This window comes from Cervus elaphus, chromosome 5 (genome assembly GCF_910594005.1).
Source record: "Cervus elaphus chromosome 5, mCerEla1.1, whole genome shotgun sequence".
NCBI classification, from domain to species: Eukaryota; Metazoa; Chordata; class Mammalia; order Artiodactyla; family Cervidae; genus Cervus; species Cervus elaphus.
Genome location: NC_057819.1, coordinates 5,550,903 through 5,570,747, shown reverse-complemented (window position 1 = coordinate 5,570,747; position 19,845 = coordinate 5,550,903). Strand labels below are relative to the sequence as shown.

At 51.9% G+C, this 19,845-nt stretch overlaps 1 protein-coding gene across 9 annotated transcripts in view; it reads right to left on the bottom strand.

The window, feature by feature from the left end:
* Window positions 1-19,845, bottom strand: part of TTC28 (tetratricopeptide repeat domain 28) — a 575,247-nt gene that overhangs the window by 24,459 nt on the left and 530,943 nt on the right. For all 9 annotated transcript variants that reach the window (XM_043901459.1, XM_043901460.1, XM_043901461.1 and 6 more), the window contains one exon: window positions 8,594-8,734. In XM_043901459.1, coding sequence (XP_043757394.1) covers window positions 8,594-8,734 — 141 coding nt within the window. The remainder of the gene's footprint in view (window positions 1-8,593; window positions 8,735-19,845) is intronic.

Below are 19,845 nucleotides of genomic sequence, written 5' to 3'. Positions count from 1 at the left end.
CTGATAACCCTGGAGTGACACTCACAGGCTCACTTAATTCCCTGGAATACGCCACAAAGAACATTGCTCCCCTGAAAGAGCAAGCATCAAACTGCCCCCCAGAGGAGACAGTCTGGTGCCACACGTGGTGTCCGTCACGGCAGCGTGTGCCCGTGCACACAGCCTGTGTGACCTCACATCCTCGGGAGCCCGAGCTGCCCCCAGGACAGCTTAGGGGTGGAGCGGGGAGCGGCCAGATGGCAGCACCGTCTCGCTGCACCGCCCTCACTAGACACGTGTCTGCCTGGACGGTGGGCTGGTTACCCCATTCAGGCACCTGGTCTGATTAATCTGGCCAAAGACATCCAGGGGAGTGCCATGTTCCCAGACAACGCTGTGTCCCCAAGTCCTAACGGGGACTGATGGGACACTCCCCAAGGCCCTGAATTAAACAGCTCCTACTGGAGTGAGACCAGCTCAGCACCCTGAGCTTCCCTGGGTACCAGGAGACCAGCATAACCAAGCTGTACAGGATGGGGGCCAGGGGGAGGCAGGAGGAAGTGGGGGGCTACGTGGTGGACAGACCGTTTGCAAAAAGGGTGAACAGTGCAGGATGGGGAGGACAGCGGTGAAGCATCTTCACCTAGACATGCTGGGTGTCTCGGTTGATGGGACAGTGAGTGGGGAGGTCTGGGCAGGAGGGCCAAGTGGGCTGAAGGGCCTTTTTATCGAACCCGGGAAGTGCCAGAGGCACCTACCGGGGCCCAGCAACGCTAACCCTCTCAACACGCATCACGCCCGCAAGGTGCCAGGGTCCACAGAGGGCCAGCCCGAGGGTTCCTGCAATGGGCTATGGGGAAGGGGGTCCGGGGTACAAGAGACTCTGCTGGTCACACAGAGAGGAGGCCAGGCTCTTGGAAAGAGGACTGCTTGCTGTGGGTTAGCCCACCTGGGGACAGGGCAGGAAAGGCCACTCCAAGGCCAGGAACAACGCGGGGCGAAGCACCCATGTTGGCAGTGGAACAGCGGGGTGCCGGGGACAGAGCACTGAGGGAAGTGGAGGGGGTGGGGCTGCAGGGTGAGCGGGCTGGGCGGCTTGGCCTCTGGGCTCCAGCCCACACCCTCAGCACCAGGCGTGCCTGAACAGGAAAACGACTCCACCAGGCCAGCTCCTTCCAAGGCTCATCAGAGAAAGGCCCCGAGGACTTCACCCTTCCCTTCGGGCCTCCGGCGGGGCTCCAGAACTGGGACCAGGCTAGGACATGTTGCCCCCAGCCCTGGCCAGTTCAGGGGGGAAGCCGGTTGATGTCGGGTCCCTGGTCAGGGCTGGTAAACACGTGGCTGGCCGTGGCACTTCAGTGGCGGTTTCGGAGGACACTCTCTGGGCATGTGCACACTTCCAGGGGCAGGTCTCAGGCTAGGAAACCGCCCCCCCTCCTGCCCAGGGTCATAGGTGAGAGCAGTGGTTTCCTCACCTCCACATCGCTGGCCGGGACAGACTGCAGTCAACTAGCTCCCTGTGTGTGCGGCTTCTGTTTTTACTACGACATCTGACATTCACAGTGACCGAAGGCCGCTCTCACTGGCCCGCAGCACACAGCCATGGCCCAGAGCCCCCACTGAGCTGCTCCTGCAGGCCCGGGGGCAGAGTCGGCCTCGCGGATGTGTCCGCGGTGCCCGGCTCCGAGCCCCGGCCGGAGTGGTTGACAAGTGTGAGCGGGTGCGTGGGATGGCTGTTCCCTGCTCCCTGCTCCCACTGTCTTGCAATGTCACCATAGCCAGTGACCCCCTCGCACTGCGGGCGCTCGGCCAGGGCTGGGGCCTCGGTGACTGCACTGCTTCGGTTTCTGCGGCAGCCTGGCTGACTTCTCTCTGCCTCCGCAATCTGGACTCAGATGGGGTAAGGGTGCTTTGACAGGGTGGACGCATCCCCTGTGACAAGCGTGTGAGCTGCGGGAGGGGCCGCACCCCCATTCAGGCTCCAGCCAGGCCCGCCACACCCACATCACCTCAGGAGGCGGGGCCGCCCCTCCCCTAGGGATGAAGAGCCCACTTCTGGGAGGCCAGGAGGCTGCAGGGCAGGCAGGGTTAGGGCTCCCACCTGCCGGGGAGCCGTTTTTTGTGTCCCCCCAGCCTTGAGGACACGCTGAGCCCCCTGCACTCACCTCTGCTCCCCACCCCCCTTGAGTGGGGCCACAAAGGTGACCTGACCGCGGGAAGGAGGGCTCCCGGGACTCGCAGCCGCGCCGCCACGTGGCTCCAGCAGGGGGCGCCGGCTCGCCGTCCTCGAGGCCTCGTTCGCTGCCGGGGCGCCAGCTGGGCTAAGAGCCCAGCCCTCAGCACAGCACAGAGGGTTTTCTCACACCGCGCCGCGGTCTTTATCAGCTCCTTCCTTAGGTGATGTTTATTAATCTGCTTCTGGAGAAATACTCGTTTTCTCTGCGGCACGGCCATCTGTGTGCTAACGGGATGGGAGAGGCACTGAGCGGTACCCTGGCCGGGAGGCTGGCAGGCTGGGGGAGCGCCTGGGCTCGGCGCCCTCCGCAGAGCTCTGAGGTGAGGTGTGAGGCGCCCCGGGGCAGGGAGAGGCCGGGGTGGTTTATGTCTCTGGAACGATGACAAATGCCGGGCGGCCTGGGGAGCACGCGCAGCTCGTGAATCTCCCCGGGGATGAAGAGATCTATTCGCCAAGCAGGGGATTTATAACGCACGGCTGCAGAAGACCCTGCGAGCTGGGACTCACGCCGGCTCACACGCTGACGCGGCCCCACCCGAGGCCTGCCAGGCGCCCGGGGACACTGGGGACACTGTGGGATGCGCACTTGGAAGTCTCGGCCCCAAGTGCCGCTCTCAGCATCAGGCTAGCTGCCCTGGCTTCCAGTCAGGGCACCATGAAGGAGGGGAGTTGAGGGCACATGCAGAGCCTGCGTGGTGGGACCCCACCCCAACACACACATTTCTCAGGCTTTCAGTCAAGACGGGGAGCTAGGTGAGCAGCAGAAATGGAGCAGCAGGGCTCAGCCCCCCAGAGGTAGGACTAAGCAAGGGTCCCGCCAGGCCCGAACACCCCAGGGACGGAGGTGGCCAGCCTGGCCCTGAGGTCCCGTCCATCCCGCCCGTCTCTCCGCTCGGAGGGAGGAACCCAAACCTAAGCTTGGTGCATCTCAGAGACCTGCAGGGACCAGGGCTCCACTTCCACCTGGAGGTCTCTATGCCACGAGAACAGGCCGCCCTCCTCTGCGGAGGGACAGGGACTGGCAGAGCACAGGGGCGATTCTGACAGCAGGGAGGGGTGGGCTGACTGAGGAGGCGCAGGGCGCAGGGCGGGGCCCCACCGGTGCCTCCCTGCACCTGGAGGTCCTCCGCGCTGTTCTCAACTCCCTGCCAGCACTCAGGTCCTTCCCACCTGACCCCGTGCACGCATGGCCAAGATGGGAGCTGAGCCAGGAACACTCCCTGGGGGCCCTGCCATCTTCAGGGCCACAGGAGGGAGGGGGCCATAGCTGGGATGGGCCTGGACCTTCAGACACATGCCGGTCCCTGGAAGCCTCCAAACGGAGACTCTTAAGCCTGAGGCCCCGAGGCCCAGGGCAGGGGCAAGGCCCCACCGGCTCTCAGCAGTCAGGCATCAGGAAGCCAGGAGCCCAGGGCCCAGCGCTGCCACAGCCTCAGGCCTTGCGCCCGTCTGGAATGCCCGACAGACAGATGCTGCACTGGGCACCGCGTTCAGTCTGCTTGCAGGACTTGCACAGGTCAGGGTGTGCGGGTGGGGGGAGGGGGGAGCAGGAGGGAGGGGGAGGGAGGGCCGGAGGGCCCCACAGTGCTGAGCTCCTTCCAGGTGCCGCCCACCTTTGCTCAGACAGCTCCTCTCCTGCCCTGAGGTCTCTATCACAGGTTCTCACTTTCCAGTGGCCAGTTCAGGAGGCTTCCTGTCTGCGCTCACAGCAGCAGGGTCCCAGGCCTTGGGGTTGGGGGTCCTGCTTCTGCTCCTCATGAGCTGCACGAGTCCCAAGAGGCCCCAGCCTTCTTCAGGGGGCCTCCTGCCCCACATTCGAGGAGCTGGCAGCGGTGCTGGCAGGCGGGGCTGAGCGCCTGCTCCACGGGCATCTGCTGCTTTGACCCACTGGGCTCCTCCTCCCCACCTTGGCCCTGCCCGAGGCTCCAAAAATCCCCTAGGGGCTCTGAACTGCGACCTGAGGGAACGGGAGCTGGCCAGCCTGAGATCTGAACAAGTGCCTGGGTTTTAAGGTACCAGTGGAAAGATTAATTGATGAACCCATTATATTCAAGCAGCCAGTGACTCTCTACCACGAACATTCTCACATGAAGGCTGTCTCCTCGGGGAGGTGAAGGCTGTCAAAGGCTGCATTTTAAGTACTTATTCAATAAGCTGTTGGTGCTGTCTGCCTGCTCCCCTCCCCAGTCACCCACCGCCCGCTCCCTGGCCTCTCCCTCCTCGGGGGGTGGGCTCAGGCAGAGACCCCTGCCCTTCCAGGGACGCGACTCCTCTCAAGTCCAGGGACAAACCTGGGCCACGTGGGGCTCCTCTTCTCCTGCTCGCAGGCTCTCCCGGGAAGGCTGGTCAACGTCTGGGACACACGTACCACCAAGGGGCTGGGGACAGCCCTCCTGAGGGACCATGGCGCGGCCCACTCTGCTCTACAGCCCAGTCTGGGGTGGAGGGGCGGGTCACCTAGGAAAACCCGATGCCCAGGCCAGCCTCACACAGGCTTTGCCTGCTGACCCCTCTAGGGGCCAAGCTGGGCGTCAGGGGGCGGGCTCACGATGCACTCAGGGATAGAGAGGAGGTCACTGTGTGTGGCCTGCCCAGCTGACGCTAACACAGAAACACCCTTCCAAAGGGCCTGTTCCCATGGCTGATCTGTGGGTCCTGTTCCACACAGGACCTGTCACCCCACAAACCTGTGGAGTCTCATGGAGTCTCATTCATTGACAAAGAACCCCCAGAGCCAAGTTAGTGTTTTCCAAGGACAGAAGGCACCACCTCAGAAGTGGTGAGCTCTTGCTCACTGGAGGAGTTCAGGCAAAGGCTGTGACCACCTGGAGGGAGCCTTAGATGGCTGGGATCTGGGAGCTGGAGCTCTGTCTTTGGAACTGGCGAGACATGGATCCTTAACAGTGGCCCTGTCACCGGGCCCATGTGACCCACCCATCAGGCAGGTCCACGTCGGAGCACTGACATGGGCACGCGGGCCATGCAGGGGGGCCTCTCTTTAATCTCTCCCATCTGGTCATGGGAGGCTGGTCCCCCAGGATGGTGGTGCCACCTCTCTTCCCGCAGGACCCTTGGTCCTTGTCACTGACTCTCTTGGGGGACCCTGACCAGGCCAAGGAGTCTCATTTGCCAATTAACCCTTTTGTGGGGGTGATTGGGGTGCTAGTTGGAGGTTACAGAGCTGAGGGAGGGCTCTGGCCCCATCGTGACCCCTCTCTAGAAGGAGGAACCTCGACATGTTGTTGCTCTCCGCTTTGGTTCTAACCACTGACATCTGGGCAATAAGAAAGTCCCTTCCTACCCCCTACCTCACACACACTGCCAGAAGGGGAAAGAGCAAGGACAGTGGCAACAGCAGTCGGAATCCTTCTGGGATACTGGCCCCAGTGGGTCCTGGCTGGGTGCACCTGCAAGGCCAGGGCACAGCCTGGGACCCAGAATCCCGGAGCAGTAGACAGCATATCCTGTTCCTCTTCCTCTTTTTTTCAGGAAAAGTGATCTGCTGACTGCCCCTAGGTTCAGACACACACACACACACGCATACCCATACATGCACACCGGCGTTCCAGCCTCCAGCATAACTTCTCAAGCATTCTGCAAAACGAGGGGCAGAGGCCCCTTTGGGCACTGCTGCTCTGCCCAGTGGGGGACCTGAGGGTCAGGTGCTAAATGAGAGACTCCTTGCTTTTCCTCACTAGCAGTGCCTGCTCTGGGCTCAACACGCAACTGTGTTTTCTGCCAAAGTGCAGAGGCAAGAAGAAATATAGTGGTTGTGGTGACCTCAAGAACAGAGACCAAGCTGTGCAGTGTGTGGAGGGGAGGGGCAGAATTCTAAGGCCAAGTCTCAGCTGACTTGCATCTGCCGCGGCAGCCTCATCCCCAACCAGTCCAGTGAACCACCCGAACAACAGGGCCAGCAGCCCGTGAATCACAGAGCTGGAGGGCCCTGCCGCGGGGACCTGGCGCTGCTATACCCACGGCTGCTGCCACCTCACCTCCTCAGGCTCAGGGACCAGTGCTCTGCAAGCCCCCACAATAGTGGGGTCTGCAGAAAAGCCACTTCTCAGCTGTCCCAGCCAGTGACACACCAGCCCCACCTCCTGGTCACGAAGGGGCAGAGAGAAAGGCCTGCAGGGACCCCACGAGGTCAGGACAGCTGGGAGGTGGGACCAGAAACACAGCCCTGCACCTGCTGGGCGGCAGGTCTCCACCCTCCTGGCCTGTGTGTGCCCCTCAGCTGCAAGAGCCGTGGCTGGGCTGGAAGGTGGCAAGCGCCCGCACTGTCCTAGCCAGGATACCTCTGCTTCTGTGGGCCGCTAGGATGGACAGAGGCCAGCACCCCCCTTCCTGGACTTGTGGTTGACAGCAGAGGCCTGTGGCACCCAGCACCAAAGCTGAAAACAGACTGTTTCCTCTCCTCCGATCTGCCCTCAGAAGCCTCTAGGAGGTCAGGACTGAAAAGGCGTGCAGAGAGGTGCAGGAGTTCCATTCCCGGCATCTTCCTGAGGGCAGGCTCGAGGCTTTAGGCAGGTCAGGCCTGACGAGGGAGCTGGCCAGAGAGTAGCCAGGCAGTGAAGCCACTGCGGGCCTGGCAGCCCCTCCCAGCCTCAGGCTGGCCCATCCTCGGCCTGGCCGCAGGCACTGACCGCATTGTTTAATGAACCAGTGAGCTAACCGTGGTCCTAGGCTCACTGGACCTACCTCAGAGCTGCTAGGAGTGACAACAAATGTTTTCTCAAAGCAAGCAACTCCATGATACAAAATTCACACCCCTTCCTGTCCAGGGATGATGAGCTAGGACCCCGGGTACACCTGGTTTGACCCCTTCCTTGCCCAGCACCCAAGGCCCTGGAGGAGGGGCTCCTGCCCATGGACGCGCCTGAGATCAGGTGGACCGCGGACGCCTGACAGCGTCCTCTGGCGTGCACTCTCACACAAACGACACGAGGTGGGACAGGAAGAGAAAGGGCGGGTGAGGCCGCAACCTGGGGCGGTCAACAGCTGCTGCACAGGCACATGCACACTTCATCCCTCCAAAGTCTATCCACCCACGTTACCGGGAGAATCCAAGTTTAACAGTGTCCTTCCCACTTCACTCAAGGCAGCAGAAAGTCAGCACACCTACGAGCCTTCTGCACATTCCGAAGCCTAGCGTGTGCTATTCATACATTAGCTGCTGTAATCCCATGTTAAGGGAACCCTGCAAAGTAGGAAGCTTGTTCCCACGTTAGTGACGAGGAAAAGGCTGACAGAGGTGAAGTCACCTGCCGCAGGTCCCACAGCTGACACGCGACAAGGCCAGACCCAAGTCCTGCGCTCTTCACACCCTAGCTTACAACCAGGGACGGCAGCACTGGCAGAGACCCCAGAGCCTGAGGAGCTGAGGCTGAGGATGGAGCCAGCCTCAACCCCACGCCTCCTCGCGCCTGGTCCTGTCCCTTCCAAGAAATCAGAGCCCCGAGCGACACCTGCGAAGGGGACAGGGCCGCAGAGGAAACTGGGAGTGAACCAGCTGGGGTTCTGGCCTCCTGTCAACCAGACGCCAGTCCCTTCAGCCCGGGCTCCTGGCTCCCATCCCATCTGACTCACCCCTGGGAAAGTAAACATGCGTCTGTCACCCTGACAGCACAATAATGGGAGGAAACCGGGGCCTGGAGCAGGAGCACACAGGGCCCAGTGGCCCCCCCACAGCGGTCACTCCCGCCCGTGCGCCCGCTCCCCCTGCCACCCTGCAGAGGCAGGGGCCTCAGCGTCCAGGATGTCTTTCTGGAACGGTCTCTCCAAATGTGACTCCCAGGTGCTGCCAACCAGTGACAGGGGGACAAGTGCTCTTTAACCCCAACCGCCTCCCCTGTTCATCTGGACACAGCTCGGCTTGCACCCCTGGTGAAAAGACACAGGGGCGCGCCGGCTGGCAATTTCAACCTTGGCTCATCTCATCGCCAAGTACTTTGGTCAAGTAGTGGAGACAGGCCCGGGAGGGAATGGGCTCCTTCCCGGCAATGCTGGCATCTGCTCCCCTGGCCTCCCTCAGCCCTAGGCCAGAAAGGTCCAGGCACAGGGCCTGGCCGTGAGCTACTGGCACAAGCTGGCCAGGGAGAAAGTGTGTGATGCGGCTCTCTGTGCAGCCTCTCCTGGCGTCTGGGAGATCAGCCCCGAGGCCACGGGAGGGAGCGGCCGACCGTCCCCTGGGCCTCCCACCCAGCCACGGGGACAGTCACATCAGGCCAGCTGTGCTTCCTCCCCCGACCCGGAGGGCTGCTGTGACCCCAAAGGCCAGAGCACCGCGCTTGCCCCAGCAGACCCCCATCCCACCAGAGCCCACGCAGCTGGAAGGTCACAGAAGCTGCATCACCCAGGAGGCAGGGCCACACGCACCTGTTAAAGAGGTTGTTGCGGCGAACCATCCGGAGAAAGCCAGTGGGGTCGGTGACCGAGTTGAGCCTGTTGTTCATCTCCTCGAACTGCTGGTCCATGATGTCTCCGGCTTCACTCTCGGTCTCGCTGCTGGCACACGCCCTGTGGGGAGACAGCAGAGAAAGGTGCTGAGTGCTGCAGGCCTGCTCCAAGGCCCCGTCCAAGGCTCCAGTGTGGCCCGGCTCCTCCCGAATCCCCTCACGCTCCCCTTGTCCCCCTTCTGCTCCCCACAGTCCTCCTGCTCATGTCCAGCACTGCCCCCTGGCTGCAAACCCTCTTCAGGAAGGGACTGCACCGGGGCCCAGGCTGCACCCCCTGCATCCAGCCTGTGCCCCGCATGGACGGGGTGTGGAATCGCCCCTTGCTGAATGAATGGCACCACTCGCTGTGTCCTGCTGGCCAGTGGGCACTCCGCCAGCACAGGGCTTGGGCGAGGGCGCGCTGTGGCAGGAGCTCTGGTCCACTCCAGCTCGGAACCGGTAACTAAGCGCCTGCCTGTGCCAGGCGCCACACCCAGCAGGGGATGCGCAGCCCCTAAAGGCACTTTTCCTGACGAGGACACAGACATGCCCAAGAGTGGCGGCAAGGCCAGGCAAAGGGGGACTGCTGAAATGAAGGCTTGAGAAACACGGCTGATTGAAGCCCATTCCAAGGTCAGCATGAAGATGTTATAAGTTTTGAATTACTAAATTCGTATTTCCCCTATGACAGACTGCAAAAGAGCATCTCACTATGGGTTTTAAATAAACAGAAGTACTCAGGACTGCCTTGATTCACCAGTCTGAGTAAAATAAGAGAGGGCATATTAAACGTAAAAGCCGTGCCCCGTGGCCCTGACAGACCAAGCAGAGGCAGCTCGTGTGGTCGCAGACGTGTCAAGGGAGTGCTGGCCGCCCCCAGGCCCACCTCGACCCCGGCCACTGCACCTGGGGCTCAGCAAAGGCCGCTCCATGTGTGGGGCCCCGCCTTCCTTCAGCGCCTGTTGCTTCCAGACTCTGGAAGTGGAGTGACGTCCGCTCACAGGCGACTCCCAGCCCGCACGGCAACTATGTCTAAAGCTCCTGCTGCCTAAGGAGCGGGTGGAGGGTAGAGAGCGCTGGGGGCACAGGACAGACTGACGGACCAGCCACGTAAGCTGCTCACGTGCAGGAGAAGTAGAACCTGGGCAGGGACAGACCCACTGCCAGAGAGAAGAGCTCGGCGCACTGAGACTCAGGCTGAGGGTGAGCACGGCCTGCCTCCAACAGCCAGGCCGGTGAGCCCCTGGCGTCTGGATCACAGGACAGAGAAGGGGAGGACTTTCCCCCGGGTCGTCCTGGGGCCAACGAGATGCAGCGTGTGATGCCACTTAGTACACCTGAAGGCTCTACCTGAGCGTCAGCCCAGATGAGAGGGTCCATTTTAGGTGTCAACTTGAGCAGGCCCCGGGGTGCCCGGCCCAGCGTTCCTCTGGGTGTGCCTGTGAGGGCGTTTCCGGGTGAGATTAACATCGGAATCTAGACTGAGGGAAGCAAACTGCTCTCCCCGGCTCGGTGGGCCCCGTCCAGCCCGCTGAGCATCTGAACCGGAGGAGAAGAGGAGTGAGAGGGGCCTCCCTGCCCGCCTCCCCGGAGCTGGGGTGTGGCGCTTCCCACCTCAGACATGGACGCCCCGCAGCTTACACCACCGGCTCTCCGTCTCTGGCTCACCAACAACAGACCCGGGGCGTCTTGGCCTTCACAACTGTGTGAGCCAACTCCCCACAACAAAGCCCGCGCGTGCAAGTGTGCCTGTCGGTCCTGTCTCTCTGCAGAGCCTGGCATGAGGCGCCGGAGCCCTACTCAGCCGTGCTCCTTGGAGAAGGTCACACCAACGCCCCACCACTGGGAGGGGATCCCAGGAGCTGAGCCCCAGAGAAGTGCTGGGAGACGGACAGCTTTCAGAGATGGCAAAGAGGTGTGATCTCTGAGCCAGCGACCCTCCTTCACCCCAGAACCACACCAATGGCTGATCAAGGCTTTACTGGCCCGACTTCCTCCCGGCCCCACAACTAAACCCTGCCCTTCAAACCCAGCACACTGCCTGGCACACAGCAGGCGTACAAGGAAGAATGGCTCAACGACGCCAGCACCGGAGAGCATCTTACAACATGCAGGGTATTTCTGGCCAGATGTGATTTCATCTGTACAGCAAGCCTGGGAGGCAGCTCTCGTCATCTCCTCTAGGCCTGGAGAAGCTGAGGAGCTAGCCCAGAAGCACTCAGCGGCGGAGCCAGGCCTGACTCCCACCCCTCCCCCTCTGAGGTTCCAAGCCTCTCGCACATTCCATCTCTCTCTGCTGGGCTTTGACAGGGAAAGGAGGGAATGAAGACAGGAAACAAGACGAACCAGGAAACTTCCGAGCACCTAAACAAATCACCCTGCCTCCACCCGGCTGGAGAGCAGGGAACGAAGCTTTATTCCTCCTGCCACTCCACGGGTGTCAGTCGACCAGGCCAGCAGCTGAAGGTTGAAAATGCTCCCTTGGGAGCTCAGGGCCCTTCATGGAGACCCTGGTAAATATCACTCAACAAGCTCTTCTGTCCAGGGACACATTTATCATCTGAACATGACGGCCTGCTCCGAGCTGAGAAATCTGCTTGTCACTCGGCGCGTTGCAAAGGGGAGAAGAATCAACTGCACCGGCATCAGCCTCCATTATCTTGCAGCTCTGCTCTCCCTGTCAGCTGCAGACGGAGCCCTCAGAATCTCATGCTTAATGCGGTTGTTTCCTATTTCCTGACCCTTCAGAGTATTAACACCAAAGGGAAAAACAAACAGGTGATGTCACAGATAAGGGAATCTCCCATTTACAAATCGAGCCTCATCTGTACGGCAGGGAGCCCAAGTGCCTTGCCATCAGTGGTTGTCATATCACAATCACAGCCCTCTCATCTCTCTAAGAGACTTTCTAGAGATGGCACAGCAGCTGGTCTGGTTCCATTCACTTTGATCCAACAAGGATTACTAACCGAGAGCTACATGCAAGAGCCACAGAGGCCAGACAGAAGACAGTAACATGCTTTCAAGGTACAATACATCCAGTATGACCAGTGACCACTGGCTAACATGGGTTAAGAAGGAGGCAGGAGGGTGTCAGCCTGGAGTCAAGGAAGGGAGTGTGCAAGAGCCGTCTGGAACCATCGGAATCTGAGAGGCACTGGAAGGACAGCTTAGACAGGAAGGGACTGGGGTGGTGTGTGGGAATCAGGGGATGGAATGGTATGAGAAGGCATGGAGGTAAGAGAGTAGGGGGCTCTCTGGGGCCCAGGGACTAGCCCTGGTGAGCTGGAGGAGATGGTAAGAGTGGCGGAGAGAAAGGACAGGGGGAGGGCCTTGAACCTGGAAGGCAGTGGAGAGCTGTCAGTCCAGGCTTCTGGTGGGCTCAGGGCGGTTGTCTGAGAGGCAGTCAGCTGACCCAGAGGGGAGAACATGGACTACACGGGGCGGAGAGAGAAAATCAGGTGGCTTTTAGCAGCACTGCTCAGAAGCAGCCCTGAAGGCCCAGGGCCAAGCCCGAAGGAGACTGCTGTCCCCTCACACCTATGGGAGCCCAGCTATCAGGAGTCACTGCGATGTTAATAATACATCAGTGTGCCTGGGTCTCAACACCCCAAGTGAGGCAAGCTTTCCACAGCCCTCAGGCTTGGAGATCTGGGTAGCAGCTCCCTCCTCCCCCAAATCCCGTCTCCCTCCCTATAAATGGACATTCCTGGCCATGACCCCACGTTCCTGGTTCCTCCTCATTACTTGCTCTCTACTGTCACCAACAATGGTTCTGCTTGTCCTGTGGTTGGGCCAACTTAACTCATAAGTCTAGATGTGTAAACTAGGGTGGCAAGGTGGTGAATGAGAAAGCGAGAACTATCAGGAAAATACCACCAGAGAACTTGTTTGCCTGAAACTCATTGAAGGAAAAGGATAAAAGACAACTAGCAGTTAATTTATAGCAGATGAGCCCGTGGTGGCAAATAAAGAAACTGAAAATAGGAGCTGGTCTTCAGTGGAAGAGGAATGGGTTTAGTTTGGACATGATGAACATGCAGACAGGACTCTGTGTTGGTGATGCCAACTGTGCAGATACTGACTCTATTATTGAGATGGTCTTCATTCCAAAAGGGCTGGAGACTTAGAAATTCAGGTCTGGTGCTAAAGACAGAGCTTGGGACCAATTGTTTGATAGCTCATTCATTTATTTACCCAATAAATATTATTAAATGTTTGTTATAAATATCCTGCTATGCCAGGTTCTAGTTCCAGGTGAAATGGAGTAAGCACTCCATCTTTCTGAATGAATGTCACTGCACACTCTGTCTGGACTGCATGGAATAGGATGTCTGAGGAACACGAAAAGTTAGTATCAGGCAAACGTGGGGACAAGATCAGAATTCAAAATGGCACCAAATCACAACTGAACATCACATTCTTTGTCTCTGCAGAATCCATCAGACAACTCTCTGCAGCTCCCCCTTCTCTGTAGCCCCCCTTCTCTGCAGAAGTGGGCATCAGCATGAACAGAGACTTCCAGGAGAAGATCTCTATTTCCAGCTCAGAGACAACAGAGAAAACCCCCCATTTTTCTTATTCTCTCATCTCTGTTCTCATGTTACAGGCCACAAACAATCCTGTCAATTGACCTACTCTAAAATAATTGCTAATGGAAGAAGAAAAATGACATAAGAAAGCATCAGGAACATCAAGAAAGAAGGGAGAGTAATATAAATATCAGATGTCTGAGTAAATATAATAGACTATTCTTCTCCTCACACTGTCTCCTGGAGTTTTCACATAAGTAGATGTAGTATATAAGACAAATGCAAGATGGGGGTGGGGGGGCGGGGGAGGGCAGGCGGCAGGTTGTGTGGTGGTAGAGGTTCCCATATGGTGATGAGACTTTTACATTTCATTCAAATTAATAAAGTATCAACAGCAAGTAAACTGCAAACTATAAAAAGTATATATGTATTATAATCTCTAGAATAATTATTTTAAAAGTTATAAGAGAGACAGTCAAAGACATAAGAGATAAATTAAAATGAATTTTTTAAAAGTTCAAAACTCCAAAATAAGGCAGGAATGGGGAATTAGAAGAATAAAAAACAAAGAACCAACAGAAAACAAATATTCAAATATTGATATGACATACATAAGCCCACACATATCAATAATTATATTAAACATAAATGGTCTAAATATAGGAGCTGACAGAATGGAATTTAAAAATAATCTAATTAAATGCTTCTACAAGAAAGTCTCCTCAAATATAATGATATTAGAAGGAGTAAAGTAAAAGGCAAAGAGATAGACCATGCAAATATTATTCCAAAACAAAGCTGGAGTGCTTATGTTAACAAGTAGACTTGTATACAAGTAGACTTCAAAGCAAAGAAAATTACCAGGGATAAAGAGGGACATTACACAGTGATAAAAGGGCCAATTCATCAGGAATGCACAACGGTTCTAAATGTGTTTTCACCTTTCAACAGAGCTTCAAAATATATGATGTAAAAAGTGACAGAACTGAAAAGAGAGGTGCATAAATTGAGACTTCAATGCTCCTTTCTCAGTAGTTGACAGAATTGGTACACAGAAAATCAATAAGATACAAAACAACTTAACAATACCATCAACTAACTGAATATAACTGACATTCAGAGAAAACTCCACCCAACAAAAGTTCAATACATATTCTTGTCAAATTCATAGTGAGTATTCCCCAAGATAGACCATATCCTCAGTCATAAAACAAACCTTAATAGTTTTTTAAAAATTGAAATCATGCAAAGTAAGTTCTTCACCCACCATGGATTTAGATTTGAAAGTAAAAAAACAACAGGAAAGTCTCCAAACTCTTGGAAACTGAACAACTCACTTCTAAATAACTGTTATACAAGAAGTCTTAAGTGAAATTAGGAAAATATTTTGAGCTGAACAAAATTCTAAGTACAACATAAAATTTGTGGGACATAAATAAAGACTTAGAGATACACTTATAGCCCTAAATGTTTATATTAAAAAAGAAAGGACTGGGACTTCCCTGGTGGTCCAGTGGTTAAGAATCCACCTTCCAATGCAGGGGGCATAAGACCCCTCATCAGGGAACTCAGATCCCATATACCATGGGACAACTAAGCTTGCATACTGCAGTTAGAGAGCCCACATGCTGTGACTAAAGAAGCCCATGTGCTCTAGAGCCTGTGCTCTGCAACGAGAGATGCCCGCACGCCACAACAAAGAGGCCATGCAGCCAAAAGTTTTATAAAAGGTGTTGTGGGGCGGTGGGGGAGGGGGGAGACTGAAATGACAAGAAGGTGGATGCACCGATACTCATGTCACACAAAGGCTATAAGGAAAGACAAAGGACATCATACAATAAAAAGATTAATACAAGAAAAGAATATTACACTCATTAACATATATGTTCCCAATATAGGAGTGCCTAAGTGCATAAAACAAATACTAACAGACCCAAAGGGAGAAACTGATGGGAATATAATAATAATAGAAGACCTTAACACCTCACTGACATCAATGGACAGATCTTCCAGACAGAAAACCAATAAGGCAACAGAGATCCTAAATGACACAATAGAACAGTTAGACTTAGTTGATATTTTCAGATATTACATCCAAAAGCTCAGAATACACGTTCTTTTCAAGCATACCTGGAACATCTTCTATGGTAGACCACATACTGGGACACAAAACAAGCCTCAACAAATTTGAGAGGATAGAATTATTTCAACAATCTTTTGTGACCACTACAGCATGAAACTACATGGAAAGAAAAGACAAAAATAAGAAAAAATGATTATATGGAAACTAAATAACATGTTACTAAAAAAAACCAATCAGTCAACAATGAAATCAAATAGGAAATTAAAAAATACCTCAAGACAATGACAATAAAAATATAACTATACAAAATCTATGTGATGCATCAAAAGCAGTTCTAAGAAGGAAGTCCATAGCAATATAGGCCTTTCTCAAAAAACAAGAAAAATCTCAAATAAACAACTTAACCTACCATCTGAAAGAAATAGAAAAAGAAGAACAAACAGAACCTAAAGTCAGCAGAAGGAAAGAAATAATAAAGATCATAAAGGAAGTAAAAGAGATAAAATAACAATTTAAAAAATCAATAAAACCAAGAGCTGACTTTTTGAAAGGATAGACAAAATTGACAAACCTCTGGCAAGGCTCATCAAGAAGAAAAGAGCAAGGACCCAATAAGCAAGATAAAAAATGAAAGAGGAGAAATAACAACAGATACTTCAGAAATACAAAAAAAAGAAGAGAATACTATGAAAAATTACACACCACCAAATTGGACAATCTAAAAGGAATGGAAAAGTTTCTAGGAATGTACAGCCTACCAAAAGTGAATCAAGAAGAAATAGATCATCTGAACAGACCAATCCCTATTAGTGAAACAGAATCTGTAATAAAATCTTTTAAAATCTCACTGAAAACAAAAGTCCAAGACTGGATGGTTTCACAGGGGAATGCCACTGAATATATAAATAACTTACACCAATCCTTCTCAAACTCTTCTAAAAGACTGAAGAGGAGGGAACACTCCCAAAGTCATTCTATGAAGCTACAATCACCCTGATACCAAAACCAACACTACCAGAAAAGAAAATTACATGCCAATATCTTTGATGAATATAGATGCAAAAATTCTCAACAAAATATTAGCACACCAAATACAACAACACATAAAAGGATCATACACCATGACCAAGCTGGTTCATTCCAAGGTCACAAGGATGATTCAACATATGCAAATCAATGTGGTACACCACCACAACAATAAAAGACAAAAACCATATAACCATTCAATAGATGCAGAAAAGGCATTTGAAAAAATTCTTCATTTATTCATTATTAAAAAATTCTTACCAAAGTGGGTATAGAGGGAACATATCGCAACATAATAAAAGCTATTTATGACAAACCGGCAGCCAATATAACAGTAAATGGTGAAAAGCTGAACACCTTCCCACTAAAATCTGGAACAAGACAAGGATGCCCACTCTCACCACTTACGTTCAACCTTATATTGAAAGTCTTAGCTACAGCAATCCAGACCAAAAAAAAGAAATAAAATTGGAGGGAAGAGGTAAAACTGTCATCATGTGCAGATGATGTGATGCTCTAGATAAAAAATCCGAAAGACTCCACACAAAAACTACTAAAACTGATAAACAAATTCAGCAGGGTAGCAGGATACAAGATGAACATACAGAACTCTGTTGTACTTCTCTACGCTAATGATGAAATATCAGAAAGACAAAGAAAAAAAAAAGTCCCTTTTAAAATTGTATCAAAAAAACAAAAACAAAAACACCTAGGAATAAACCTGACCGAAGAGGTAAAAGACATACATGCTGAGAATTATGAGACACTGATAAAGGAAACTGAAGATGATTCAAAGAAATGTAAAGATATACCACACTCTAGGACTGGAAGAATTAATATTGTTAAAATGGCCATACTACCCAAAATAGTTTACAAATTTAATGTGATCCCTATCAAATTATCTCATGACATTTTTCACAGAACCAGAACAAATAATCTTAAAATTTATATGGAATAGCAAAAGACCCAGAATTGCCAAAGCAATCCTGAAGAAAAAGAACAAAAGTGGAGGCATAACCCTCTTGGACTTCAGACAATACTGCACAGCTACAGAATTCAAAACAGTGTGGTACTGGCACAAAAACAGACATATGGATCAGTGGGACAGAACTGAGAGCCCAGAAATAAACCCATACATTTATGGTCAGTTAAGCCTAGACAAAGGAGGTAAAAATATACAATGGAAAAAAGATAGGAAGTAGTATTGGGAAAGCTGGACAACTGTATGTAAATCAAAACAGTCAGAAATTTCCCTCACACCATACACAAAAATAAACTCAAAGCAGAGTAAAGACTTAAATATAAAGCATGACATCATAAAACTCCTAGAAGAGAATATAAGCAAAACACTGTCTAATAAAAATAGTAGCAATGTTTTCTTAGGTCAGTCTCTCAAGGTGAAAGAAATAAAAGCAAAAATACACAAAGGGGACATAATCAAACTTACAAGCTTTTGCACAGGAAAGGAAACCATAAATAAAATGAAAAAACAACCTATGGACTGGGAGAAAATATTTACAAATGATGTGGCCAACAAGGGCTTAATTTCCAAAATAAACAAACAGTTCATACAGCTCAATATAAAAAAAAAAAACAGTAACCCAATCAAAAACTGAGCAGGAGACCTAAGAAGACATTTCTCCAAAGAAGATGTACAAGATTGTCAAGAGGCACACAAAAAGATACTCAGTATCACTAATTATTAGACAAATGCAAATCAAAACTACAATGAAGGATCATGTCAAACTGGTCAGGATGGCCATCATCAAAAAGTCTACAAAGAATAAATGCTGAAGAGGGTTTGGAGAAAAGGAAATCTTCCTCTGCTGCTGGTGGGAATGTAAATTAGTGCAGCCACTATGAAGAAAAGTATGGAGATTCCTTAAAAAACAGAAGAGTTACCATACGATCCAACAACCCCACTCTTGGGCATATATACAAAAAAGATGAAAACTCTAATTCAAAAGGATACACACACTCCAATGTTCATAGCAGCATTATTTACAACAGCCAAGACATGGAAGTAACCTAAATGTCCACTGACAGATGCGTGGATAAAGATCTAAGCAAATGAAGAAACATACCATGTTCACAGATCTTAAGACTAAATTCCCAAATTACTCTGCAAGTTTACCAGAAGTCCAATCAAAGTATCAAGCCATTTTTATAGCTATACAGAGGTTAATTCTAAAATTTATATTAAGAAAATAAAAAAATAAAATTTATATAAAAAGACAAATGAACTAGAGCAGGTAAAGCAATTTTGAAGAAGCAGAATAAAGTTGGAGGAATGACACTGCCAGATTTTAAGATCTGCTATAAAGCCACAGTAACAAAGATGGTGTTGTACTGGTAAAAGGACAAACAACAGAGACCATTGGAAAAGACCCTGATGCTGGGAAAGATTGAGGTCAAGAGGAGAAGGGGATGACAGAGGATGAGATAGTTGGATGGCATCACCGATGCAATGGACATGAGTTTGAGCAAACTCCAAGAGACAGTGAAGGACAGGGAAGCCTGGCATGCTTGCAGCCCACGGAGTGGCAAAGAGTAGGGACACGACTAAGTGCCTGAACAACAAAAACAACATATATAAATGAAATAAAATAGAGTCTAAAACTGCTGCTGCTGCTGCTAAGTCACTTCAGTCGTGTCCAACTCTGTGCGACCCCATAGACGGAAGCCCACCAGGCTCCCCCGTCCCTGGGATTCTCCAGGCAAGAACACTGGAGTGGGTTGCCATTTCCTTCTCCAGCGCATGAAAGTGAAAAGTGAAAGTGAAGTCTCTCAGTCGTGTCCGACTCTTAGCGACCCCATGGACTGCAGCCTACCAGGCTCCTCCGTCCATGGGATTTTCCAGGCAAGATTACTGGAGTGGGGTGCCATTGCCTTCTCCAGAGTCTAAAACTAGACCCATTCAAATACGGACAATTAACTTTAGACAAAGGTTAATTGCAAAGATGACTTAACAGAGTAATAAGTCTTTTCAATAAATAGCTTGGGAACAACTGGACATCCACATGCAAAGAAATGAACCTTGTAAAATAAACTTCAGACTCAATATTACACCTTATAGAAAAACTAAGTCACAAAATCAATCACAGATCTAAATAGAACAATATTAAACTATGAGACTGTTAGAAGAAAATAAGGGAGAAAATTCTTGTGATCATATTTCTTGGTCTCCTTTCACCAAGAGCATGATTTAGAAAGAAAAAAACCGATAAAGTTGATGTCATAAAAGTTAAAAACTTTTGCTCTGTGAAAGACACTGTTAAGAGAAGAAAAAGACAAGCTGTGGATTGTAAGAAAATATCTGTAAACCAGATATTGGGGCTTCCCTGGTGGCTCAGGTGGTAAAGAATCCACCTGCAATGTGGGAGACTGAGGTTCGATCCCTGAGTTGGGAAGATCCCCTGGAGGAAGGCATGGCAACCCACTCCAGTATTCTTGCCAGGAGAATCCCCATGGACAGAGAAGCCTGGCAGGCTACAGTCCATGGGGTCGCAAAAAGTTGGACGTGACTGAGTGACTAAGCACATATCTGTAAAC